Consider the following 27,147-nt stretch of genomic DNA (forward strand, 5'->3'; position numbering starts at 1 on the left):
CAGATTCGTCTGGCAAAACCAGACTATTACGAGGAAAATAACAAAGCTTATTAATATTTTCAGAAAAGAATGTTGCTAAAGAATTAGCAGATAAAGAGGAACAACACTTCTGCTTTAGCTTCATTGATCAATGTCTCTTCCAAAGGTGTTCTGAAAGGCGAAGATGCTTCTTAAAAATCTTAAGGCCCTGATGAAACCAGATTTAGATTTATTCAGGGGTCGACTTTTATGCTGCAAAGGAGCTACACTATCCAAAAAAAACCCCTATTAACCTGGTTCCAAATAGAAGATTTCAACAGAGAGCTGAACAAAATCTTTAGGAAACAAAGTAAAAGATGGATAGATCTGAGTAGGCTCTTATGTAGATCAGGTGAATGGTATTCCCTTATAGAGCCAAAATAAGAAACAACACCTGGGAAGATTAAAGTCCAGAGAATAACAAAATGGTCAGACCAGGACAGTACCCAATTACTACTACTTATCATTTCTAAAACGCTACTAGACGTACGCAGCGCTGTACACTTGAACATGAAGAGACAGTCCCTGCTCAACAGAGCTTACAATCTAATTAGGACAGACAAACAGGACAAACAAGAGATAAGGGAATATTAAAGTGAGGATGATAAAATAAGGGTTCTGAACAAGTGAATAAGGGTTAGGAGTTAAAAGCAGCATCAAAAAGGTGGGCTTTTAGCTTAGATTTGAAGACAGTCAGAGATGGAGCTTGATGTACCGGCTCAGGAAGTCTATTACAGGCATATGGTGCAGCAAGATAAAAGGAACGGAGTCTGGAGTTAGCAGTGGAGGAGCAGTTGTTTCTTATTATTTTCAGTCGGATTCTTCCATTTTCTGAAGGATTTTCTTTTATTTCTACTATACTTGGTAATCCTACTACTATGTAAGCCACATTGAACCTGCTATGAGTGGGAAAGTGCGGGGTACAAATGTAACAAATAAATAAGAAGAAAACCAGGAAAGAACAGAGCCCTGAAATCCAAGTGAGGACAGCGTATCAAGGAGTAGGCTGTGATCAACAGTGTCAAAGGCAGCAGATAGATCGAGAAGGATGAGGATAGAATAGAAACCTTTGGATCTGGCCAGGAACAGATCATTGGAGACTTTAGCAAGTGCAGTTTCAGTTGAATAAAGGAGGCGAAAGCCAGATTGAAGTGGATCAAGAATAGCTTGAGATGAAAGAAAGTCAACGGCGGTGAACAAGCACGTTCAAGTATCTTGGATAGGAAATGGAGGAGGGGCGATAGTTGGAAGGACAGGTAGGGTTCAATGAAGGTTTTTTAAGGAGTGGTGTGACTACGGCATGTTTGAAGGCATCAGGAACATTCGCAGTGGACAGTGAAAGATTGAGGATATGACAGATAAAAGGGATGACAGTAGGAGAGATAGTGTTAAGTAGATGGGTGGGAATAGGATCAGAGGAACAGGTAGTTAGTTTCGAGGAGGAAATAAGATGTGTAGTTTCCTCTTTAGTGATTTCAGAAAAGGAGGCAGGGGTTGGAGGGTTGAGAGAATGGACTAAGGGAAGGAGAGGTGGAGGTGACCTGGTTGAGAATTCAAGTTTAATCTTGTGATCCTTATCATGAAAGAACTCAACCAGAGTCTGGGGGGAAAGTGAAGGGGGGTTGGAGGTGAAGGGACTTTGAGGAGAGAGTTCAGTGTGGCAAAGAGACGTCGAGGGTTTGAGCCAAGAGAATTTGTCAACTGGATGTAATAGTCCTGTTTGGCAAGTAAAAGAGCAGACTGGAAGGAGGTCAGCAAGAACTTGAAATGTATGAAGTCAGCATGGGCACAGGATTTCAGCCAAAGGTGTTCAGCAGAGCGGGCACAGGAACATAGGTAGGGGATTCTAGAAGTCAGCCAAGGCTGGGGTTTGGTACGTTTTACAGAACGGGGAATGGAAGGAGCGAGAGTATCCAGAGCAGAGGAGAGAATAGTATTATAGGAAGAGACAGGCTCATTGACAAACTTGGATAACATAGTGGTAGAGAAGAGATTTGAAACACTGGAGGACAGAGTAGAAGGGTCAATAGCCTGAAGATTCCTAAATGTATTGGATAAGATTGGACGGGACTGGAGAGGAGGGTGTTTCAGTGTGAAAGTTATCAGATGATGGTCAGAGAGGGGAAGAGTTGAGGCACAGAAACTGGAGAGTGAGCAGTTTGAGAAGAGGATAAGATCAAGATAGTGGCAATTCTGGTGAGTGGGGGCAGTGGAGCACAGTTGAAGATTGAAAGAGGAAGTTAAAGCAAGAAACTGAGAAGCATAAGAGTCAGAGGGATCATTAGCATGAATGTTAAAGTCCCCAAGAATGAGGGAAGGAGATGAAGGTTCAAGAAAGAAGGAAAGCCAGGCATCAAAGTCAGTGAGAAAGGAAGAAAGGACTTATCAGGGGGTCGATAAATGACTGCTACTCGGAGATGCAGAGGAGCAAATAGACGGATGGAGTGGACTTCGAAGAAAGAAAAACAGTGAGACTGAGGTGGAAGAGGAGGTTGAAATCTACAAGAGGGTGAAAGTAGTAGCCTGACACCACCTCTGCGACCAACCGGGCGAGGAGTATGGGAGAAAAGTTAACCTCCATGGCATAGGGCCGCGACTGAAGCAGAGTCTTCAGGGTAAAGCCAAGTTTCAGTTAGGGCAAGCAGGTGGAGAGTACGAGAGATAGAGGTCATGGATGTAGGAAAGTTTGTTATAGACAGAGCGGGCATTCCACAGAGCGCAAGAGAAAGGCAGGGAAGAAGGGGGGAGGAGAGGAACAGAAATTAGATTGGAGCTATCACAGTGTGATCTACACAAATAGGATGAGAGCTGATGTGGAGGACCAGGATTGGGATTAATGTCCCCAGCGGAGAGCAGGAGAAGGAGCAAGAGAGTACGGAGAAGAGTAGGAGAGGTATGTCGACAGCGACGAAGGCGAGATGTACTCGGATAGAAAGGAGATGGATGAATGGAAGGAAGGAAATGTTGAAGGTTGAGAGCTGAGAAAAAGGAAGAGGAAAAAAAGAGATGGTGAGATGATGAATACAGAGGGAGGACAATGTGTTCCTGCAGCATACAGTGGTTTCAGATGGAGAAACAGATTAGAAAAGAAGACAAAATTAGAATGAGAGATCAGAAGATCAAGAGTGTGACTGCCCACATGAATGGGTCCAGAGATTGACTGAGTAAGATTCAAGTCAGATAGAAAAGTTGCAAAGTGAAGAGATCTAGGATAGGAAAAGCCATTGATGTGAAGATTAAAATCACCTAAAATAGTGACCAGGGAATCCAACAGAAATGTCAGCAATAGACTAAAATATTATCCCACATCTGAATAGGTGGAGTCCAGGGGGACAACAAAAGAGAAATGAATGGTAGGATGAGAATTAAGCTCAACCAGGAGGATGATAAAGCAAATTCGGGAGTGATATCTCAACAGGAAGCAAATGTAAAAAAAAGGCTCGTTTCTAACAGGAAACGGGCGCTAGCAAGGTTCCAGGGCCCCCTCCCCCTCCTCCTCCCCTCTCTCCCTCCTTCCCCCTGATTGGGGGTGCTGAATTTTTTTTCTTACAGGTGGTGCATTCCCCCTGTCCCCCCTCCACCTCCTTCCGAGTTCCAGTCCCCCCTCCCTCCTTCCCAGTTCAGTCCCTCCTTCCTTCCTCCCTCCCAGTTCCAGGCTCCCCCTCTCTCCCCTCTCTCTTCCCTCCCCCTCCCTCCCCTCTCTCCTTTCCCTCCCCCTTTCCCTCCCCTCTCTCTCTCCTTTCCCTCCCCCTTTCCCTCCTTCCCCTCTCTCTCTCCTTTCCCTCCCCCTTTCCCTCCTTCCCCTCTCTCTCCTTTTCCTCCCCCTCCCTCCGAGTTCCAGGGTCCCCCCCTCTTTCCCTCCCAGGGTCCCCTCCCTCCCTCCCAGTTCCAGGGTCGCCCCCCTCCCTCCGAATTTTAAAAGTCATCCTGACTTACCTCGTCGGGGTTACGGCGGCCGGCAGCAGCGGTAAAAAGTGTGTTACTTCAGTTTTCCCTTCTCTGTCTCTCAGCTCTGGTCCCGCCCTCATTTCCTGTTTCCGCAAGGGCGGGACCAGAGCCTGCAAGCTTTTTACTGCGCGAGGTAAGTCAGGATGATTTTTAAAATTCGGAGGGAGGGGTCCTGGAACTGGGAAGGAGGGATGATGACCCTGGAACTGGGAGGGAGGGAGGGGCTTCCTGCCTCCCTGCTTCGAATAGTAACATCTCCTGACGTCAGGCAAGCATGCTTCTGCGGGAGAGTGACGTCAGGAGATGGTTATGAATGCAGTGAGAGACATTGGAACGTTGCAGGAGCAAATTATTATATTAGATAAAGCCAACCCCCCCCCCCCCCCCCCCCCCATTCTTTCTAGAAGAGCAAGAGGGAAGAAAATATCAAAATGAGATGGAGTGGATTGATAAAGAAGAGGTTCATCACTGTGTCTAAACCAGGTTTCTGTAAGGCAAAGAACTTGTGCATGAGAATTGGATATTAAATCTGCTAAAAGCAATAAAAATAACACAGGAAGCAAAAGAGTTAAATGTCAACATGAAACACGGCAGTATGTTGGAAATTTCCTAATTGAAGAAAAACCTGATGCAGCCACGTTTTGACAGCAGCCTGCATCAGAGGTACAATAAGCACTTGGTAATATTAAGGACACACATCATATAATCATAAACTTGAAGATCAAACATTCAAAAAGTGCTTTTTCATTGAAAGGGAAGCTGAAAAGGAATGTGAGTACTTTTCATTGAGAAGGGTGTTGGATGCTTGGAAGTTGGAACAGACTTTCAATGAAGATGACAGAATTCAGGCATGCACTGGACAGATGCAAAGCAATTTTAGTGACAGGAGAAGGGCGAGAGATCACAGATCAGGACAGACCAGGGGCAGCGTAATATACATGCATTTTATTAAACTTGATATACCACTCACACAACATCTTTTTGTTTACTTCTGTGATTAACTTGAATCTGTCAGAATACGGTTATATTAAATGAATTATTATTACTCCTTTTATTAAATCACCATTGTTTCATTTATTTTCAGGGTATTATGATGCAAGCTGCTATCCTTCTCCAAGCTTCTTTAACCCAGTTCCGTGGAAACCTATTCAGGCACCACCACCGTCCAGGGACATGGCTTTTCTAATGAAGAAAAATAAATTATCTAAGATGTATGATCCCATGTATGAGTTTCCCTTTAAAACCAAAGAAAACAGTGTGCCCAAAATAAAGAGAACATGAAACATCACTGTACATTTGTATAGATTTACATGTTTTCTTCTGTTTCTAATTTAATTATAAAAATGTAAGGGGTTTTGCCTGTAAATATTTTATCAACGGAGTTTGTTACTATATTTTTTATATGTATGAATTTGTGCAAGATACAAATCAAGCAACAAAAATAACATTACTGTAAGTGCATTTCTTATATTGCTATATTTTTAATGAGAGGGAGAAATACTAGATTTTTGTAATGGTAAAAATATTTGTCTTAAACTTTGCCAATCAAAATTTAACTTAAATGTGTTGCACTGAATACTTAAATATCAGCTTTTTATATCTTTAAAAAAATTTTTTAATGGTGTGTGTATAGTCAGTTTTGTTAGAATCTATAGTGCCAATAAAATCAAGGTGATCAACAGAAATTAATTGTACAGCTCAGTAAAGTAAGAAAAATATATTAAGATCATGCACTAATAACCTTAATGTAGCATGGCATTCCAAGTCTAAAAGGTGCAGCTCAATCTTATGAGCTGTTTGGCAATGATTAGCTGAAAGCTGAGGTGGCCTGTGTAATTAGGGACAAGGGTACAAAAGCTGTTCTGACCAGATTTACTATAACTTCCCCTATCATGTCTATTACAAAATTCCTTTAATAAATGTGAACTTTTTTTTTCACGTTCTTTGATTTCAGTTCTTTCTGTAATGTCATGACTGGTTATCACTGGCGCTTGGTACAGGAGTGAGTTACGGCAGCAATACTGTGCTTAAGCAAAGATACCTGAAGCATGAGCAGGTGTTGGCATTCCCGCTTGATATGCATTAAAAAAAACACTTCTTGCTGCAGAGGGTATTTTCTGTCTGCTAATGCCATCTTTAGGCCCAGTTCTTCTCGTTGAGGCATTAACAGTGAATACATATACTTTCTCGGGGATAATCACTTAGTGTATGTTTACTAAAGCTTAGCACACGCTAACAGACATTTAGTATAAATTAAGGTGGAGATTCTATATATGGTGCCTAGATTTTCATGCTGAAATCCAGGTGCATTCTAAAACTCTACACATAACTTAATTGGCTTAACAAGCCAACCAGTGTTTTTTAATAGCACTTACGTAATAATGAGCGGATTTTTTAGGCACCATATATAGAATCTGGCCTTTAGGATGCGCTAATTCCATTAGCGCACATTAAGCTTCAGTAAAAAGGTGCCTTAATTATAAAGAGGATGGCCATCACCAATGTACTTCATAAAATAGTGAATGTAGATCAGTTAATGAAAAGCAAGATGTCATTACTGAACCAGTGCATATGTAGTATTTTGCTCATTGATGCATGGATGTGTTCTTAATTTGTTAAAGATATATATACAGTGCACTCCATTCAAGTGCACGTTGGATAAGCGCATGCTCTGTTTAACTGCATGCCGTACTTTGGTCCCGTTTTTGGCGCCATCAATTTCTATGAGGACAAACTTCGGTTTAGCGCACCACTGATAAGTGCAAGATTCGCTTATACGCATGGTTTAAGACCTCTCCTCTGCAGGAAAGACTCCACATAAGCGCTTGCACAGAATATGGAAGCCGATTGGCACGTGACAAAGGGGCGATAAATTTGAAATCTCATTGGTTAACTGCCACAGGCAGAATAAGCGAAAGAAAGTTGTTAGAGTGTACACTGGAGGAGTCGTTGTCATCATGCAACTGTAAGACTTTAACACTGGCTGAAGGAATAGAAGTTCTTAAAAAATTAGAAAACAAACAAAGGTGAAGCATCTATTGCTAAAGAATATGGTGTCAATCCCAGTCAAATTTCACGTATCTTGAAGCAGAAAGACCAGCTTCTGGAAGACTGGCAGAACAATACAAATCCACACCGGAAACAAAAACGGGCGGTAAAAGCTGAGGAGGTAGAAGATGGTTTTCTTCGGTGGTTTTCTCAAGTTAGGAGCAGACAGTTTCGTGTCAGTGGTCCACTGCATATGGAGAAAGCTAATCAGCTAGCTGAAAGTGTTGGACTAACTGAATTCAAAACCACTGTTGGATGGTTGGAAAGATGGAAGGAGAGAAACAACATAAAATTCAAGAAACAGCATGGTGAAAAACAAGACGATGACTTTGGTGCTGAAAATTGGGTTGTTTCAGTTCTTCCTACCATCTTGAACGAGTTTGCACCTCGTGACATTTTCAATGCTGACGAAAAAGGTCTCTACTGGCGAGCGATTCCTGATGGAACACTTGCATTCAAACAAGCTAAAACTACAGGAAGTAAAATGTCGAAGGACCGACTGACGATCCATCCTCCTTTGTTGCAATATGGATGGGAGTGAGAAGTTGGAACCACTCGTCATTGGAAAGAGCAAACAGCCCCGTTGCTTCAAGAATGTTAAGCGACTTCCTGTGTCATATGAGGCTAACACAAATTCATGGATGACTAGGGAAATTTGGAAGCAGTGGCTAAAGAAGTTAGACACTAGAATGCAGGCACAAAAGCGGCAGATTTTGTTGCTTTGTGATAATTGTGCTGCACACAGTGATGATGTAAGGCTGTCTAACGTCAAGGTGATCTTCCTGCCACCAAACATTATCGGGCTCTTGTGCTACATCGTCTGATGAGCGTTATGGATGACCAGACTGGCAAGGATAAACGTGCTGTTGAACTGGCTTGTAATCTATCACTGTTGGATTCCCTACATATGCAGAAAGAAGCCTGGAATCATGTTACACAGGCAACCATTGTGAACTGCTACAAGCAGGCAAGCTTTGCTAAGAATGTGGAGAGGGACGAAACAGATGCGGCTGTTGCAAACGCATCAAATGAACAGGCTATTGACATCCCAGCCGGTGTTACTGAAGAGGAGTTTCATCACTACGTAGCTGTTGATTACGATCTACAAACAGCTGACGACAGCTGATGTCGAGATATACGCCTACACGCAGGCAACGGCTGATGATGAAACAGTTGATGAAATGAGCAGCGAGGCACATGTTGACGAAATTCAACAACCTCCTGTCACTTTTGCAAGAGCGCTGGAGAGTCTCAACACCGTGCGGGCCTATCTGGAGGCCACTGGATGTCAGTACTATGACAGTTTTTACCGTCTGGCAGACGTAGTCTATGGAACTCACAGACAAAATAGTGTACAGAGGACTATGATTACTTCAAGTAAGCCTAGCGTCAGCTAACAGAGACTGTATAGTGTCAGTTAACGAACGGAGACTGTATACTGTATGTATGATAAACAGTATTGTACATATGTTTATCAGATGTCAAGCTTCATTGGGTCACAACGGTTAAGTGCACACTCCTGTTAACTACATGTATTTCTTTGGTCCCAGACCCTTGCACTTAAGCGGATTGCACTGATCTCCAAGGTAAAGATCATCCAGGCTGACACAGAATATACACATACTCCTTAAATCTGTGGAACTGAGTTTTTCTAGTGGATTTAAGGTCTTAATCATATTGGCTTATGCTACCACACAATGTTCCTTACATTTATTTTGTTATATACTAGCAAAATGTTCTCTGAGGACAAGCAGGACATTGTTTCTCATTTATGAGTGATTTCATCTGACAGAGCCCAGGGTGGACACTGCCAAGCATATCTTGAGGCCTTTGGCAGCATAACCCATTTGTGAGAATACATGTCCTGCTGTCCTCAGAGAACACCTGCTACAGATAAGTAACTTCGCTACATTGTATTGGGCTGCTTCTCTAGTAACATACTAGAGGATGGTATGGGATTTACGTTCCAAGACGTATGAAGAGAGGCTTGCTGACCTGAACATGTACACCCTGGAGGAAAGGAGGAACAGGGGTGATATGATACAGACGTTCAAATATTTGAAAGGTATTAATCTGCAAACGAATCTTTTCCGGAGATGGGAAGGCGGTAGAACGAGAGGACATGAAATGAGATTGAAGGGGGGCAGACTCAGGAAAGATGTCATGAAGTATTTCTTTACGGAGAGGGTGGTGGATGCTTGGAATGCCCTCCCGCGGGAGGTGGTGGAGATGAAAACGGTAACGGAGTTCAAACATGCGTGGGATATGCATAGAGGAATCCTGTGCAGAAGGAATGGATCCTCAGAAGCTTAGCTGAAATTGGGTGGCGGAGCAGTTGGGGGGAAGAGGGGGTGGTGGTTGGGAGGCGAGGATAGGGGAGGGCAGACTTATACGGTCTGTAACAGAGCCGGTGATGGGAGGCGGGACTGGTGGTTGGGAGGCGGGAAATACTGCTGGGCAGACTTATATGGTCTGTTGGGAGGCGGGAAATACGGCTGGGCAGACTTATATAGTCTGTGCCCTGAAAAGGACAGGTACAAATTCAAGGTAAGGTATACACATATGAGTTTGTCATGGGCAGACTGGATGGACCATGCAGGTCTTTTTCTGCCCGCGTCTACTATGTTACTATGTTAGATGATGGCAGATAAAGACCTGTATGGTCCATTCAGTCTGCCCAACAAGATAAACTCATTGTGTATGGTATTTATATGTATAACTGACCTTGATTAATCCTTGCCATTTTCAGGGCACAGACTGTAGAATTCTGCTCTGTACTGCTTTCCAATTGCCAGTGTTGCCACCCAATCTCCATTAAGCTTCTGTGGATCCATTCCTTCTAAACAGGATTCCTTTGTGTTTATCCCATGCATTTTTGAATTCCATTACCATTTTTATCTTCACCACCTCCCATGGGATGGCATACCAAATATCTACCACCCTCTCTGTGGAAAAAATGCTTCCCAGCATTATTCCTGAGTCTGCCCCTCTTCAACCTCAATTCATGTCCTCTAGTTCTACCGCCTTCCTGTCTCCAGAAAAGGTTTTTTTTTTGCTGTTTAATACCTTTCAAATACCTTGGGAATAACTTGTATAGAATGTTTGTACGTTTGGGAAGCTGCCAGGTGCCCTTGACCTGGATTGGCCGCTGTTGGGGACAGGATGCTGGGCTTGATGGGCCTTTGGTCTTTTCCCAGTATGGCATTACTTATGTACTTATCACTCCTGTTTCTCCTTTCCTCCAGGGTATATGTGTTCAGGTCAGTAAGTCTCCCCTTGTACGTCTTGCAACACAAATCCCATACCATTTTTGTAGCTTTTCTTTGCACCGCTTCAAGTCTTTCTACTTTCTTTGCAAGATACAGCCTCCAAAACAACACAATACTGCAAATGAGGCCTCCCTAACAACTTGTAGAGGGGCATCAACACCTCTTTTCTTTTGCTGGTTATAACACCTCTTTACTCTCTATGCAGCCTAGCATCCTCTGTTGCCTTGTCACATTATTTCTTCACCTTTAGATCCTTGGATACCATCACCCCAAGGTCCCTCTCTTGAGTTGAGCTCTCCCCTCCTACTCGATGTATCTCTGTTGGGTTTCTGCACCCTATGTGCGTCACTCTGCACTTCTTGGCATTAAATTTTAACTAGTTTAACTCCTCTGGGGTATATATTAACCTCCGTTTTTTCTATTTAAAAGATAATCTTACTGACAACCCCCCCCCGCCACCACAAAAACCTTAAAAATAACCTAGAAAATTATACTATAAATCTATGGTGCATAGTGGTTCTCAGTACCTGGGTAACTTTTGCTGGATTGACTGGCAATCCTCAATACCCACCCTGACATCACAGCACTAGTGTGCCTATACTGTAAGTTCTTATTATTGGCAAAAAAAACTTTTGTGCTGCCAGAGTAACAATCTGTATGGTGGTGAAAAATGTGTAACAGTTCACACAAAAATTATATCACAATGGGAGGAGATTACTTAGCTCAACAAGGTGAAGGCGTTCTTCCTTATCTCAGTTCCGTAAGAGGGTGGTTTTAACGTATCTCATCCAGCTGGAGCCCCAACAACTTACAGTATAGGCAGGAGGAGGACACTGGTGCTGTGATGTTAGGGTGGGTATCGAGTATTTGAGGATTGCCAGTCAGTCCTGCGAAAGTTACCCAGATACTGAGCACCACTAGCATACAAAAAGAAATAAAAAATAGAGGTTTTGTACTTTGCACTATAGATTTATAGTGTAATTTTCTAGGTTATTTTAAAGGTTTTTGTGTGTGTGTGTGTGGGGGGGGGGGGGGGGGGGGGGGGGTTGTCAGTAAGATTATCTATTAAATTTTAACTACCAAAAACAAATTAGGGAAACTTTTTTTTTCAACAGATGAGAAAGGTAACAAGCTATACAGTTCTTATTCCCATCTGATGCAAAGGAGTAACACACAATTCTAACAATGAACTTTCCATAAAATTATTTTTTTATCCTATAGATAGATAGATACAGACATGCTGATATGTTTCCAAGGGACAGACACAGTGGTCTTCAAAGATGTCCAGGTATATAATCATAGCACGGCTTTTCTTGTAAATTAATGCCCCCAGGTGCCAAATAACATATTTTTTAAGCTCTCACTTAACTTGCTAGGTGAAAAGAATAAAACGGATCTTGACATGGTCTATGTTTCACTGGAGCTGTTTCAGGGCTGTTACATCTTTAAACCTTTAAGTGTGAAAAGTGTCCCTGAAAACAAAAAATATTTTTAAACTCTAAAAACATGAGAAATACATGTAAACAAATGCAATACTTAATTATAATCTAAAAGAATAAAGCATACCTTATGTGCAGGACTTCAAGTCAGACGCCTAGAAAAACCAGATTAGTGGCGGCTCCATTTAAACTGGGAGACACCACTAACTCAGAAGGAGCAGGAAAGACCTATACTGCAAAAATGGTAAACATAAATAAATACATCCAGAAAATGTTATAAATATGCCCACCAAACACCACTCCACCTCTCTATTGAGACTCTCTAGTTCAACAGTATTCCATGAATAAATCCAAAACTGTTCATGTCTCCATAACTGCTTAGCAACATTTCCACCCTGCCCACCACCCTTACGCATATCCAATACTACAAACTTAAGATCAGATTGTGTGATGTAAATCTATCCAATGTTGTAATAAAGGTGCCTGAATAGCATTGGTACGTATCTTTCTAAGATGTTAATATGAGATTTTACTGCTCTCATTGTATGACCAATATATACTTTAGGACAGGGACACAATACTGCATACACTACCCTTTCTGTGATACAGTCAGTATTAAACTTAGTGTATGATATTTCAAAGTCTTCAGATGTCTAACTTCTTGAACTTGCAGAGCATGCAGATAGACCTGGCACTGACCACAGCTTATGTCCACCCAAAGACGTCTGACAGACGGATCCTTCAATAAATTGAGATTTAGATATGTTCTCCCAAATTTGTAGATCTAGAAAAAGCGAACTGTGGCACTCAATATCTCTCACAAATATATTAAACAGAATTGGCCCCAGCACCAACCCCTGAGGCACTCCACTACTCAATTTCTTTTCTTCTGAGTGGTTTCCGTTTACCACCACCCTCTATCGCCTGTTGGTAAACCAGTTTCCTATCCAGGTCACCATTTTGGGTCGTAAGTCCAGCCCTCTCAGCTTATTCACGAGTCTTCTGTGAGGGACTGTATCAAAGGCTTTCAGCTTGGACCACTGATTTTCCACTTCACCTACACTTGCCCATGCCATCAGTTCCTTCTTCAGGTATTGCCCCATTTTACCAAAATCAGTACATCTGAAAATACAGTACTTTGTTTTCTCCGAGGACAAGCAAGCTGCTTGTTCTCACGACTGGGTTGACGTCCACGGCAGCCCCCACCAACTGGAACAAAAACTTTGCGAGCGGTTCCGCACACAGGGCACGCCCACCGCGCATGCGCGGCCGTCTTCCCGCCCGTGCGCGACCGTTCCCGCTCAGTTTTTTTTGATTACGCGCTGGAGAGAGACGTGTTATCGTCTCTCTCTCTCTGTCAGTCCCGGAAACCAGATCACGGCCTAGCCGCGAGTTTTTTTCTCTTTTCGTGCGCGTTCGCGCCTCTTTTCTTTCTTTCTTCTGTTAAAAAAAAAAAAGAAGTTTGTCCCCTCGTTGTCTTTAGCCGTGGGGGCGCCTCGTTGCGGCCTTGTGGCCGCGCGGTCGTTTCTTTTTTCGGGTGTGCTTTTCACTGCCACCATCGACGACTTTGACTTCGCCAACGCAATTTTTCCGTCGATTTCCTCGAAGGTCCCGAGCGGATTCAAAAAGTGTGGTCGGTGAGGCCGGCAGATCTCGCCAACCGATACCCACGCTTGGTGCCTCCAGTGCCTTGGGCCGGAGCATAATACCAAGACGTGCACCTTGTGTCTCGGCTTGCAGAAGCGGACACAAGTGGCGAGGCAAGTTCTTCGGGACTGTCTTTTTGGAACTTGCGCCGGCCCCTCGACGGCATCGGTGTCGACGGCCGGATCTTTGGTACCGGTACCGATGTCGACGAAATTGGCACCGACGATGGCACCGACCCCAGGAGTACAGGTACCGTTGGCCCACCGGTCCACCGGCGACGGCGGGGGTGAGCGGCCGCGCGGGCAATTGGCCCCGGCCACTCCCTCTACCCAGGGCCATCGAGACCGAACCCTGTCAGACCCGATCCCTTGAGGCCGGGGGGGTTCTACCTCCTCTTCATCTCTGCCGCCGAGCGCCGATGACGGGCACCGAAAGAAGACTAAAAAGCACCGTCATCGGTCGCCACGGCGACTATCAGCTCCGGCGCTTCCAGAGATGATTCGACGCCGAGGAAGCGGCAGTGCCGAGAGGAGCGTTCCCCCTCGGTTGAAGAGGTGTCGCTGCGTCAGTCCATGGGTACTTCGGTACCGTCTCCTGGACCAGAGCAGCTTCTGGCACTGACACCCACACCGGCCCCCCTGCCTTTCCTGACAGCGGGCCTTGACGAGTGCCTCCGAGCCATCCTTCCAGGGATTCTGGAAGGGCTGATGCACCAGGCTTTGCCGGCACTGGGGGTGCTTGCGCCCCTGGCGCCGTTGATGGAGGCGCCGGCGTGCTCTAGCCCGATGCCAAGGCCTCCGACACCGACGCCGCTTGCGGTACCGGTGTCCACCACCACGCAGGTGGCATCCCCGTCGACGTCGATGGAGGGAGCTTCATCCCCGCCGGCACGGGAGTCCACCACTCGACGCCATCATCGAGGACATGGTTCCTTGCAGTCGAGAAGGGCCCGGTTCAGGTCTGAGCTGCAAGAGCTCATGTCTGACACCGAGGAAGAGGCCTCGTGGGGGGAGGAGGAGGACCCCAGATATTTCTCCTCAGAGGAGTCTGAGGGCCTTCCCTCCGACCCCACTCCTTCACCGGAGAGGAAGCTCTCGCCCCCTGAGAGCCTCTCCTTTGCCTCCTTCGTCAGGGATATGTCTATTTGCATTCCCTTCCCCGTGGTCTCTGTGGATGAGCCGAGGGCTGAGATGCTCGAGGTCCTCGACTATCCATCACCACCTATAGACTCTTCCACGGTGCCGTTGCACAATGTCCTCAAAGAGACACTGCTTCGGAACTGGCTGAAGCCCTTATCTAACCCCACCATCCCCAAGAAAGCGGAGTCCCAATACAGGATTCACTCTGACCCAGAGTTGATGCGGCCCCAATTGCCTCATGACTCGGCGGTCGTGGACTCTGCTCTCAAGAGGGCATGGAGTTCGAGGGATACCGCCTCGGCGCCCCCGGGGCAGGAGTCTCGCACTCTGGACTCGTTTGGGAGGAAGGCCTACCAATCTTCCATGCTCGTCACCCGCATCCAGTCATACCAGCTCTACACGAGCATTCACATGCGGAACAATGTGAAGCAACTGGCGGACCTGGTCGACCAGCTCCCTCCAGAGCAGTCCAGGCCCTTTCAGGAGGTGGTCAGGCAGCTGAAGGCGTGCAGAAAGTTCCTGTCCAGGGGTATCTATGACACCTGTGATGTGGCATCTCGAGCTGTGGCCCAAGGCATAGTGATGCGCAGACTCTCCTGGCTGCGTGCCTCTGACCTGGACAACCGCACCCAGCAACGACTGGCGGATGTCCCTTGCCGGGGGGATAACATCTTTGGCAAGAAGGTCGAGCAGTTGGTGGACCAACTACACCAGCGGGAGACCGCTCTCGACAAGCTGTCCCACGCCTTCAGCATCCACCTCAACAGGTGGCCGTTTTTCCCGGGCCAGGCAGACTGCACCCTATGCTTACAGCAAGCGCAGGTACACCCAGCCGGCCCAAAGGCCTCCTCAGGCACAGGGACAGTCCCAGCGCGCTCGTTCCTGTCAACAGCGTGCGCCAAAGCAGCCCCCTGCGCCTCCACAGCAAAAGCCGGGGACGGGCTTTTGACTGGATCCATGGGAACATAGCTGCCATCAAAGTGTCCGTACCGGATGACCTGCCGGTCGGGGGGAGGTTGAAAGCTTTTCACCAAAGGTGGCCTCTGATAACCTCCGACCAGTGGATTCTCCAAATAGTGCGGTGCGGATACACCCTGAATTTGGCCTCCATTCTTCCAAATTGCCCACCGGGAGCCCAATCCTTCAGCTCCCATCACAGGCAGGTACTTGCAGAGGAACTCTCCGCCCTTCTCAGCGCCAATGCGGTCGAGCCCGTGCCACCCGGGCAGGAAGGGCAGGGATTCTATTCCAGGTACTTCCTTGTGGAAAAGAAAACAGGGGGGATGCGTCCCATCCTAGACCTGAGAGGCCTGAACAAATACCTGGTCAAAGAGAAGTTCAGGATGCTTTCCTTGGGCACCCTTCTACCAATGGTTCAGAAAGACGATTGGCTATGTTCCCTGGATTTAAAGGACGCTTATACTCACATCCCGATACTGCCAGCCCACAGACAGTATCTCAGATTCCGCCTGGGGACACGGCACTTTCAGTATTGTGTGCTGCCCTTTGGGCTCGCCTCTGCCCCACAGGTGTTCACGAAGTGCCTCGTGGTGGTCGCGGCGTATCTACGCAAGCTGGGAGTGCACGTGTTCCCGTATCTCGACGATTGGCTGGTCAAGAACACCTCAGAGGCAGGGGCTCTCCGGTCCATGTGGTGCACTATTCACCTCCTGGAGCTGCTGGGGTTTGTGATAAATTACCCAAAGTCCCATCTCCAGCCAGTCCAATCTCTGGAATTCATAGGAGCTCTGCTGAATTCACAGACGGCTCAGGCCTTTCCCAGACCAGAGCATCTCAGCAGGTCACAGCTCAGCAGATGTTGAGACTCCTGGGTCATATGGCCTCTACAGTTCATGTGACTCCCATGGCTCGTCTTCACATGAGATCTGCTCAATGGACCCTAGCTTCCCAGTGGTGTCAAGCCACCGGGAATCTAGAAGATGTCATCCGCCTGTCCCTCAGTTGCCACAATTCGCTGCACTGGTGGACACTTCGGACCAATTTGACCCTGGGACGTCCATTCCAAATTCCGCAGCCCACGAAGGTGCTGACGACGGATGCATCTCGCCTGGGGTGGGGAGCTCATGTCGATGGGCTTCACACCCAGGGACTGTGGTCCCTCCAGGAACAGGATCAACCTCCTGGAGCTCCAAGCGGTCTGGAACGCACTGAAGGCCTTCAGAGATCGGCTGTCCTACCAAATTATCCAAATTCGGACAGAAAATCAGGTTGCAATGTATTACATCAACAAGCAGGGGGGCACCGGATCTCGCCCCTGTGTCAGGAAGCCGTTGGGATGTGGCGTTGGGCCTGCCAGTTTGGCATGCTTCTTCAAGCCACATACCTGGCAGGCGTAAACAACAATCTGGCCGACAGACTGAGCAGAGTCATGCAACCGCACGAGTGGTCGCTCCATTCCAGAGTGGTACGCAAGATCTTCCGAGAGTGGGGCACTCCCTCGGTGGACCTTTTCGCCTCTCAGACCAACCACAAGCTGCCTCTGTTCTGTTCCAGACTACAGGCACACGGCAGACTAGCGTCGGATGCCTTTCTCCTCCATTGGGGGACCGGCCTCCTGTATGCTTATCCTCCCATACCTTTAGTGGGGAAGACCTTACTGAAGCTCAAGCAAGACCACGGCACCATGATTCTGATAGCGCCTTTTTGGCCCCGTCAGATCTGGTTCCCTCTACTTCTGGAGTTGTCCTCCGAAGAACCGTGGAGATTGGAGTGTTTTCCGACTCTCATTTCGCAGAACGACAGAGCGCTTCTGCACCCCAACCTTCAGTCTCTGGCTTTCACGGCCTGGATGTTGAGGGCGTAGACTTTCCTTCGTTGGGTCTGTCTGAGGGTGTCTCCCGTGTCTTGCTGGCCTCTAGAAAGGATTCCACTAAAAAGAGTTACTTTTTCAAGTGGAGGAGGTTTGTCGTTTGGTGTGAGAGCAAGGCCCTAGAACCTCGTTCTTGTCCTGCACAGAACTGGCTTGAATACCTTCTGCACATCAGAGTCTGGCCTCAAGACCAACTCAGTAAGGAATCACCTTAGTGCGATTAGTGCTTACCATTATCGTGTAGAGGAGCCTTTAGTCGTTCGATTCATGAGAGGCTTGCTTTTGTCAAGGCCCCCTGTCAAGCCTCCTGCGGTGTCATAGGATCTCAACGTTGTCCTCACCCAGCTGATGAAACCTCCTTTTGAGCCACTGAATTCCTGCCATCTGAAGTACTTGACCTGGAAGGTCATTTTCTTGGTGGCAGTTACTTCAGCTCAAAGAGTCAGTGAGCTGCAAGCCCTGGTAGCTCATGCTCCTTATACCAAATTTCATCATAACAGAGTAGTACTCCGCACTCACCCTAAGTTCCTGCCAAAGGTTGTGTCGGAGTTCCATCTTAACCAGTCAATTGTCTTGCCAACATTCTTTCCCAGACCACATACCCGCCCTGCTGAACGTCAGTTGCACACATTGGACTGCAAGTGAGCGTTGGCCTTCTATCTGGAGTGGACACAGCCCCACAGACAGTCCACCCAATTGTTTATTTCTTTCGACCCCAATAGGAAAGGGGTCGCTGTCGGGAAACGCACCATCTCCAATTGGCTAGCAGATTGCATTTCCTTCACTTACGCCCAGGCTGGGCTGGCTCTTGAGGGTCATGTCATGGCTCATAGTGTTAGAGCCATGGCAGCGTCAGTGGCCCACTTGAAGTCAGCCACTATTGAAGAGATTTGCAAGGCTGCGACATGGTCATCTGTCCACACATTCACATCACATTACTGCCTCCAGCAGGATACCCGACGCGACAGTCGGTTCGGGCAGTCGGTGCTGCAGAATCTGTTTGGGGTTTGAATCCAACTCCACCCTCCAGGACCCGATTTATTCTGTTCAGGCTGCACTCTCAGTTAGTTGTTCTTCGTAGGTCAATTTCTGTTATGCCCTCGCCGTTGCGAGGTTCAATTGACCTGGGTTCTTGTTTTGAGTGAGCCTGAGAGCTAGGGATATCCCAGTCGTGAGAACAAGCAGCCTGCTTGTCCTTGGAGAAAGCGAATGATACATACCTGTAGCAGGTGTTCTCCGAGGACAGCAGGCTGATTGTTCTCACCTACCCTCCCTCCTCCCCTTTGGAGTTGCGTTTTTACTCATTCCTTTGCTTGTCATTCAACTGAGCGGGAACGGTCGCGCACGGGCAGGAAGACGACCGCGCATGCGCGGTGGGCATGCCCTGCGTGCGGGTCCGCCCGCAAAGTTTTTGTTCCGTTGGAGGGGGCTGCCGTGGACGTCAACCCAGTCGTGAGAACAGTCAGCCTGCTGTCCTCGGAGAACACCTGCTACAGGTATGTATCATTCGCTTTGTGTGTCTGCTCTCAGCCTTTGCCCTTATATCAAGCCATATTGTGTGATGATCGCTATTATATAGTTGGGCACTCACCTGGATATTGGAAACACTTCCTCCATTTGTGAGCACTAGATCCAGCATGGACCCTTCTCTAGTGGGATTCGTCACCATTTGTCTGAGCATGGCACTTTGGCAGGCATCCACAATCTCCCTAATTTTTCGATTCTGCCGATGAGACATTCTAATCCACATCAGGCAAGTTGAGATCTCCCAAAAGTAGCACTTCCCCTTTCATACCAAGCTTTTGAATATCTTCTATCACATCCTTGTCCAGCTTTTCTCTATTTGTGCAGGAGGTCTATAGATAACACTTGTGTGGATACAGGTTCCATCTTCTCTTTATAGGACAATCCATAAAGCTTGTTCCTTTCCCCAGGTTTCCTGCATTTCAGCCGCTCTGATATACATACCTCGCCACTCTTCCACCTCTTTGGCCCTTCCTATCCTTCCTAAAAAGATTATAGCCCAGTGTGTACACATCCCATTCATGGGAATCATTGAACCATGTCTCTGTAATAACAACAATATCCAAGTTTTCCTCAAACATCAGGGCTTGCAGATCTTGAACCTTTTTACTTAGACTACAAGCATTTGTGCTCATTGCTGCTTTCCATGTTCTAAGTGAGTTTGGGTGGTTTTCTATATTTAGATGACCTTTCCTTCTGCCATCATGTTTATTCTGGGGGGACATTTTGAATTATTTTGTTTCCTTTTGTCACCCCCCTCCCCTTCTATTTTAAATGTCTAGAAATATACCTTCTGAATTTGTCCCCAAGGATCCTTTTCCTGTCACAAAGATCATTACAGTACAGCCTTTTATTTTTCCACAAATTACCCCATCCTATGTATCTAAAACCTTCTACATTACACCAAGATTCAAGCCACTTATTGAATTCCAATACTACTTTCCTCTCCGTTCCTACATGTCCTTTGGTTCAGACTTCAAAAAAAGCTGCAGTCTGACCCAAAGACTTCAGTCCCTCCCCAACTTCTGGAATTCTCTCTGTGCTGTAAACTTGCTGTTGTTGGCCAGGTAATTTGTCCCCTGGTGGATTTACAGCATCAATATAGAATCGGATCATGTTCATATTTGGTCGATACTTCTGGTAGCTGAGAATCCTGGAAGGCATTTCACTAGATTGGAACCCTTGAACTGTGTTCCTAAGTTTATTTATTTATTTGCAAAACTTTCTGTACTGCTCTAGCTGATGAACAGAGTGGTGTACAGGCTATCATAGAAAATGGAAAAGGAACTCCATCAGTGTATAGGGAAAGGGAAATGGGACTTGATATACCACCTTTCTGTGGTATTTTGCAACTACATTCAAAGCGGTTTATATATATACAGGTACTTATTTTGTACCTGGGGCAATGGAGGGTTAAGTGACTTGCCCACAGTCACAAGGAGCTGCAGTGGGAATTGAACCCAGTTCCCCAGGATCAAAGTATGCTGCACTAACCACTAGTTAAGTTTAATAGACAAGCACATAGCTAAAAGAAGAGAACAAATCAAATGCACTTAAAAGGATTGCATGGTTGGGTAAATAATGGTAGTTTCAATCAGACTGTTTCCCCAAAAGCTAGTCAGAAGAGCCAGGTTTTCAGTTCAATCCTAAAATCCTTGAAAGAGGATTTGCTACGGAAAGAGAGGGGGAGATTGTTCAGGTGTGAGGCGCAAGCAAGAAGAATGCGCTGTGGAGTGTTGATTCCAAGTGAGCACATTTCGGACAGGGCAGAACTAAACGGTGATCATTTAAAGAATGGGGAGGGTTTTGGAGGGGCAGTAAGGAATAGTTAAACAGGAAAGATAGTTGGGGATAGGCCTTGAAGGTAAGAGTAGCAGTTTTCTAAGTAATCCTTTGACAGGGAGCCAATGATATTGTTTCTGGAGTCTCCTAGCAGCAAGCATTTTCTGCTTTGCACCAGTTTTTCATTGGGAGATGTTTCTTGGATTGTGCTACCTTCCTTGCTTCTGGTTCCACCTCAGCACTTCTTTTCTCAGCATCATAATGATCCAATGCAGCAAAGGAATTATATTTATTTATTTATTTATTTTATGGCATTTGTATCCCACATTATCCCACCGCTTTGCAGGTTCAATGTGGCTTACATTTCGTCATGGATACTGGAAATAGCAGTGAATACACATTTGGTTTACAGAGGGTTTTGTGTTACATGGTGGTGAACTACATGAAGGCGTTATACAGGGACACAAAGGCTTCTGTGCTGCAGGTCTTAAACTACCTGAGCCTACTGTGACCCATCTATTCCTCTGCTTCATTCTCTGTGGCAGTGGTGGTGGTAAATTGGCTGGGAATTGAGTAATCCTGTATGCTTCAGTAATTGTAGCCAATTTCTTCTTGAGGTTATTGATCTCATCTTTCATAGCAGATATTTGGAGATAGATAAGTCAAGTTCTAAGATTCCGTATGGTTTGCCTAAGGATTAAAACAGAACATGTATTGCATTGAATGAAGGTGATTCACAAGTGTGAAAAGATGAACCATGTTAAGGGATATGAATGAGTAGGGTTGACCAGTTAGGGTGTACTGAAGCTATTTGTCTCTTGATTTTCCTTTATAGAGGGAGTTAAACTAAGGGTGGGAGGGAGGGACTATAAAGTCAAACTCTGCAAGTGGAAAGAGGTTTCTTTTTTAATAGGAAAGGGTAGGTTTTAATAAGGAAAGGATAGTAGATATTGCTGTCAATTTCCATCTTTCTAGCTGCTGCTTTGTCACTTGCACCGACTTTTATAGTTCCCCTCTCTTGACACTTCCCAGAACTGCAGCAATTTTCCATCTCTCATCCTGTGCCCTGTTGCCACTCTCCTCCTGCATCACATAAAGTATTCCTTTTCAGTCTTAAGTCTTGTGTTCTGCTCCGCCTCTCCCTTTTTGCTCAAGTGCTCCATCTCTTTCATCATCTCACTCCACACCTCCTGATTTCTGCCCCATGCTTCTTTTGAACCTCTTTTCTCTAAATTATTACAAGCCCCTTCTATCTCCACCCTATCATTTTTTTCTCTTACCCCAACTCCTCCACATGTAATATACTGCCTTTCAACCTTGGTAAAGGGCATAGCAAAGAAGTTTACAGTAAAAACAACAAAAAAATTGCAGTTCTTCCAAATTGACTTCCAATCAGTGAACAGAAAAGGGACAAAGAGTAGAAGACTTTGCAACTACTACTCATCGCAATATGCAAGGGAAGAGAGTTGAGTTGTAAAGCCACTTTTTAAAGTGGGTTTCATTCACTTCTTCACCATCTGAGAGGGAAGTTAAATTCCACTCTAGATGATCAAAATATAAAATATAATGGAATATGATTGCCCACAGACTAGTTGGAAACAGCTCAAATATAGTGCTTATTCAGACCTCTAATATGTACAGTCGTTGCTATGGTGAGTGTTCATCATTGCATTATTCCTCTGTAGTTTTGACATACAAAAAATTTAGAAGTACCAAAAGTTCACTCGTGTTTCCTTCAAATGTATGTTCTCTTAAAGTATCAAATGTGCAATAGAACAAAGTTATCTGATGAAATCATCTTCAGAGGTTATCATTTAACTGTTTCCTCTCTTCGCTTTATATTCATATTGGTCCTAAACCACCACTCGTCTGTCCTTTATCTGTGAGCTTATTAACTATAGAAGAATCTTATAAAGCTGTTCCCTCTTGATAGGTAAGATTGTTATATCTCAAATTGTGTCTTGGGAGTTTAGCAGTATCTTGTACAAAAATTTCAAATGCCCATATGTTACAATCAATGAATCTTGGAGGCTCCTGACTTGATTTAAATGTAAAGCACTTAGGGGCCCTTTACTAAAGTGTACTAAGCTCTAATGCGGGCTTAGCATGCGAGAAAAGGCTTCCTGCAGGGTGCGCTAAAGCGTTTTGCTGTAATTTGCCTTATTGCCTCATTACTTATTTTTAAAATATTTTTTATCAGGGAGTATGGCATGGATAGAGAATAGGTATGGAACCATTAACCAACTAGCGTGTTACGGTTAGTGTGCACTAACTTTAGCATTGTGTTAATGCAGGAGCACTTAGGAGGTGGAAGTGCTCCCATGCTGCGGACAATAAGAACCTCTTTTTGTTTGCCAAATTAGCACAGGACCTGCAAAAATAATTTTAAAAGATAGCTCTCTTTTACTGTTGCATTAAAAATGGGCTTAGCAGACGGGATGTATCATGAAGAAACATTTCTTGCCCCTCATGCTGGACATAGTTTCTCTATCCATGGACAAATATTACTTATAATCTAATTCATCCTGGTGCTATTAATGCAATTTCAGTTGCTTTGATGCCTTATCTACATCTATTAACTATACTCTGCATCCCTCGGTTCTTGAATGAAGTTTACTTTATAATCATTGGTCAAGTACCACAGGCTGCTGCAAGAGGTCACAGCAGCCACAAGGGGCAGGAGCACGTGAGCTTTGCTCCTGACCCCATCACCCACACTGGACCACCAAGGAACTAAGGTAGGCCCGGGGGGGGGGGGGCTATCTAGACTGGAGGGGGGAGTGAATGGGAAGAGGGTACTGTTTTGGAGGGTGGGAGGAAGGAGACTTGGAACGGAAAGTTATGTGGGTCATGGCAGGTTAATTCAGCTGTGATCTACGTAGCTGTCTTATATGGACCCCAAATGAATATCACTGCTTCCATGATTAGCTTCAGATATTCAGTGCTGATGCCCACATGTGGCCTGACACTGACGAACCGGGGCTAATTTAGCTAGCAGGTCAGTTTTTTACATACTGCTGACCGCTGCTGGCTGAGTATCAGCTGGACTGTATATATCTCTAATATATAAAGACCCTCTGTCTTAAGCAATTTTTAAAAAAAACTTTGTATAAGATTTTAAACTTTACATGACAAAAGAATACATCATTACAGAAATAACAATATATGAAGAAACCAGTAACCTTTCTGAAAAAATATCATACATTGTAGTTAGTCCACAATAGATGAGAGAAAAGCCAAAGCAAAAAACAGAAATATAATCAAGCATAACAAAGAAATAGCACCCAAGGTTAGACCAAGCAATTGTGTAGATGGGGAAGACCGTCTCTGTGGAGTGCTTGAAGGAACATACATTTTACCTGAAAGGAAATCAATCAATTGCAGGGAATCAAAAAATACATATGCTCCCTTTTGATAGGTGACCACCCACTTGCAAGGGTACCTAAGCACAAACGTTTCTCCCAATTGCAACACCCGAATCTTAAAAGTAAAAACTGTGATACCTTGCTTTAGATTCTGACACATTGCTTGCTTAAATTGTTTTTTTTAACACAAGGATGTTATGTTTCTGTCGTATAAAATATGAAGGTACCCTGATTTATTGAGAACTACTCAAAAAAGATTTTGTCTTGAGCAATTTGAGATCCTGCTGTATATTAGATGAATTTGTGTTTATAAGAATAAAATGCATCAGTTTTTGTGGTTAATATAAAGAAACAATACCTTCTTTCCCAAAATATTCCTGCCCTTAGTTTTGTGACTTTTTAAATAGGAGAGCTATGTGTTGTTGAAGGCACATGCATCACACTACTTTCTTGGTTCATTTTAAGTATACTTTGAGGCCTATTTTCAAAACACTTAGACTTACAAAGTTGCATCTTATTTAATAGTAACTTATGTAACGATCAGGCTCATTTTCAAAGCACTTAGCCTCCCAAAGTTCCATAGAAACCTATGGAACTTAGCCTCCCAAAGTGCTTTGAAAATATGCCTCTTTGTAAGTCTAAGTGCTTTGAAAATGATCTGTGTATACTGTATCATTGGTCTTTATTTTTGAAATATCTAAATGTTCAGCAGTACCGGTTTTCATCATGAGGAAGTTACAAAAATAGGGCTAAGCTGTCTGTCTGTGCATTCAGGATGTTCCATACTGGTGTGAGTTAGAAAGAATGGGGAAAACTGACCATTAGTCTGGATACTACATATTATCCCCACAGATGAGAACATTTCAGGAGAGTAGCCATACAGAAAGTAGAGGCTTAAATTTCTATACTTAACTGCTCACGGTACGTAGTAGTTTCATAATCTCAGTTGATATGGAAAGACATGTCACAGTAGAGATTTGAACCCACTTGTCATTTCTTTCAGATGCTGTACTTGTGCTAATCTGGTTAGGAATGAACAAAGTAAATGAAGTAATATGACTTTGCCTACAATCATTTGTAGGTGTGTTAGATGTTGAGTAAGCTCTCTAAAAATGAGTAAGAACATGCCTCAAGTGAATCTTTATTCGTTTTGCAAACTACTTCAGAGAGGGTGACCTCTTGTAAGAATTATTATCAGAGTTTGGTGGATAATTCCCCTTTGTATGTAGCAGTGAGTCGAGCCCTTGCATCGTTCGGTATGGTGCTGCTTCTGCTTTGGCAGCTGTGAACCAACTAGTTGCTGTTCACTTGAGAAACTGCAAATCCAAATATCATTACAGTGATGATTTGCAAAGAAACAAGTGAATAGATCTAATCAGTAGCACAAGGTAGAATTTCAAACAATTTATTCAGTAACTTCTTAGATAAATCCAGTTAAAAATCCTCTTCACTGACTGTGTCATACAGAAGGTCCTTGGTTTCATTCTTCTTCAAGCTGGCTAATGCTGCAGAGGACAGTGTCTTCAGGCATGGAAGGAGGAAGGTGCTAAGGAAGTCTCCAGGGGGCCAGATTTAGAGTCCATTATACAGAGTTGCTAAAGCAGCCTGGCTGCATAGCTCCTGGACTCAGGGTGGTTGCTGCAATGACCACCCTAAGAACAGTGGAAAGGTCTATTAACATGGGTGAAAATCCTCAGCTAATTGTGAATGAAGACTCATGTCCAGCTGGATCACAGGGCCCCCAGTCCTCTTCAGTGATCCAGCTGATCTTCTTTGATAGGCAAATTACTACTTTTCCTTCTTTTAAATATCTGGGGATAATCATCGACTCCACTCTCTCCTCTACTCCTCAAATTTTACAGGTTCTTAAAACAGGTTTCTGTTTTCTCAGACGTTTATGATCAGTTCGTAGCACTGTTGGTTTTGACTCTCTCGGCTCACTTTGCTATGCCCGTATCAATTCCTGCTATGACTATTGTAACATCAATGGAGGTATCACCAAGTCCAATCTTAAATATCTCCAGGCCCTCAAAAATACAGCAAGGCTATGATCATTTCACACATTGCTCATATATTTACATTGGCTTCCAATCGAATACAGAGTTAAATTTACTGTCAGGCATAGGGTTCTCTATACTGCCTTGCCCACGTACTTAGACTCTTTGATTACACTGTATACACCCACACATACCCTCCTCCGCTCCCTCACTGACAACAGGCTAGTTATACCACACCCTTCCAAAGCAAGATGGGAGTCAACCAGATCTACTGCTTTTTATCTTCTTGCCCCTGCTTTGTAGAACTCACTTCAACAACACCTTCACTTGGAGAAATCATTTCCCCTCTTTTGTATGTCTGCAAAGACTTGTCTGTTTTAGTCAGCCTTTAATGAGGAGCAGTGGTTGAATTTAACAGACCAAAAAAAGGAATGGAGCCAGAGGGGGTCCTGGGTGGGGTTTTCATTAGCTGGTTAGTGTGGATTTTTAGTGATAACTGGCTAAGTTTAATCACTCAAGCCTGACTGTTGAAATGGCAGGCGTAAAGCTCATTGGACAAATTTTTTTCTGACTAGATTCAGCCAGATGTTTAGCCCAGATGCAAGCCAGTTTGTTTTGGCAGAATAATTGGCTCAAGACTACTTGGTAAACGTACATGGTGGAGGAGTAGCCTAATGGTTAGTGCAGTGGGCTGAGAACTAAATAAACTAGGGTTCAAATCTCACTGTGCCTCCTTTTGATCTTGGGCAAATCGCCTCAGGTACAAACTTACCACCAGATTCTATATAGGTTGCCAAAAATTGTGTGCACAGCACAAGTGTGTGTGCAAACTAATTAGTCAGTTGGGTATAACAACCAATTATTGAGGTTAATTGGAGTTAGGTTGGATTGACGTATTCATCTGCGTATGCATTATTCTATAATGCTGTGTGGCCAAAGTGTCAAGTGTGCAACCAAAAAGGTGGTATGGCAATGGGAGGGGCATGGGCATGTCAGGGACGTTCAAATATTTTGATGCAGTATTATACCGGGATTACATGCCCAACTTGCATGCCAGCGTTTATGCCAGGTTTCAGCTGGCGTAAGTTCGCACACCCAACGTTTGGCACAGGAATCCACTGTATCAAGTGCTATTCTATAA

General features: G+C 44.8%; 1 protein-coding gene across 1 annotated transcript in view; it reads left to right on the plus strand.

Annotated features, from left to right (window-relative positions):
• Window positions 1-5,906, plus strand: part of CCDC34 (coiled-coil domain containing 34) — an 84,735-nt gene extending 78,829 nt beyond the window's left edge. Inside the window, exon 6 of the mRNA XM_030200693.1 lies at window positions 5,051-5,906. Coding sequence (XP_030056553.1) covers window positions 5,051-5,247 — 197 coding nt within the window. The 3' untranslated portion in view covers window positions 5,248-5,906. The remainder of the gene's footprint in view (window positions 1-5,050) is intronic.
• Window positions 5,907-27,147: the final 21,241 nt, after the last annotated feature.

The sequence above is a fragment of the Microcaecilia unicolor genome, chromosome 4, assembly GCF_901765095.1.
Source record: "Microcaecilia unicolor chromosome 4, aMicUni1.1, whole genome shotgun sequence".
NCBI classification, from domain to species: Eukaryota; Metazoa; Chordata; class Amphibia; order Gymnophiona; family Siphonopidae; genus Microcaecilia; species Microcaecilia unicolor.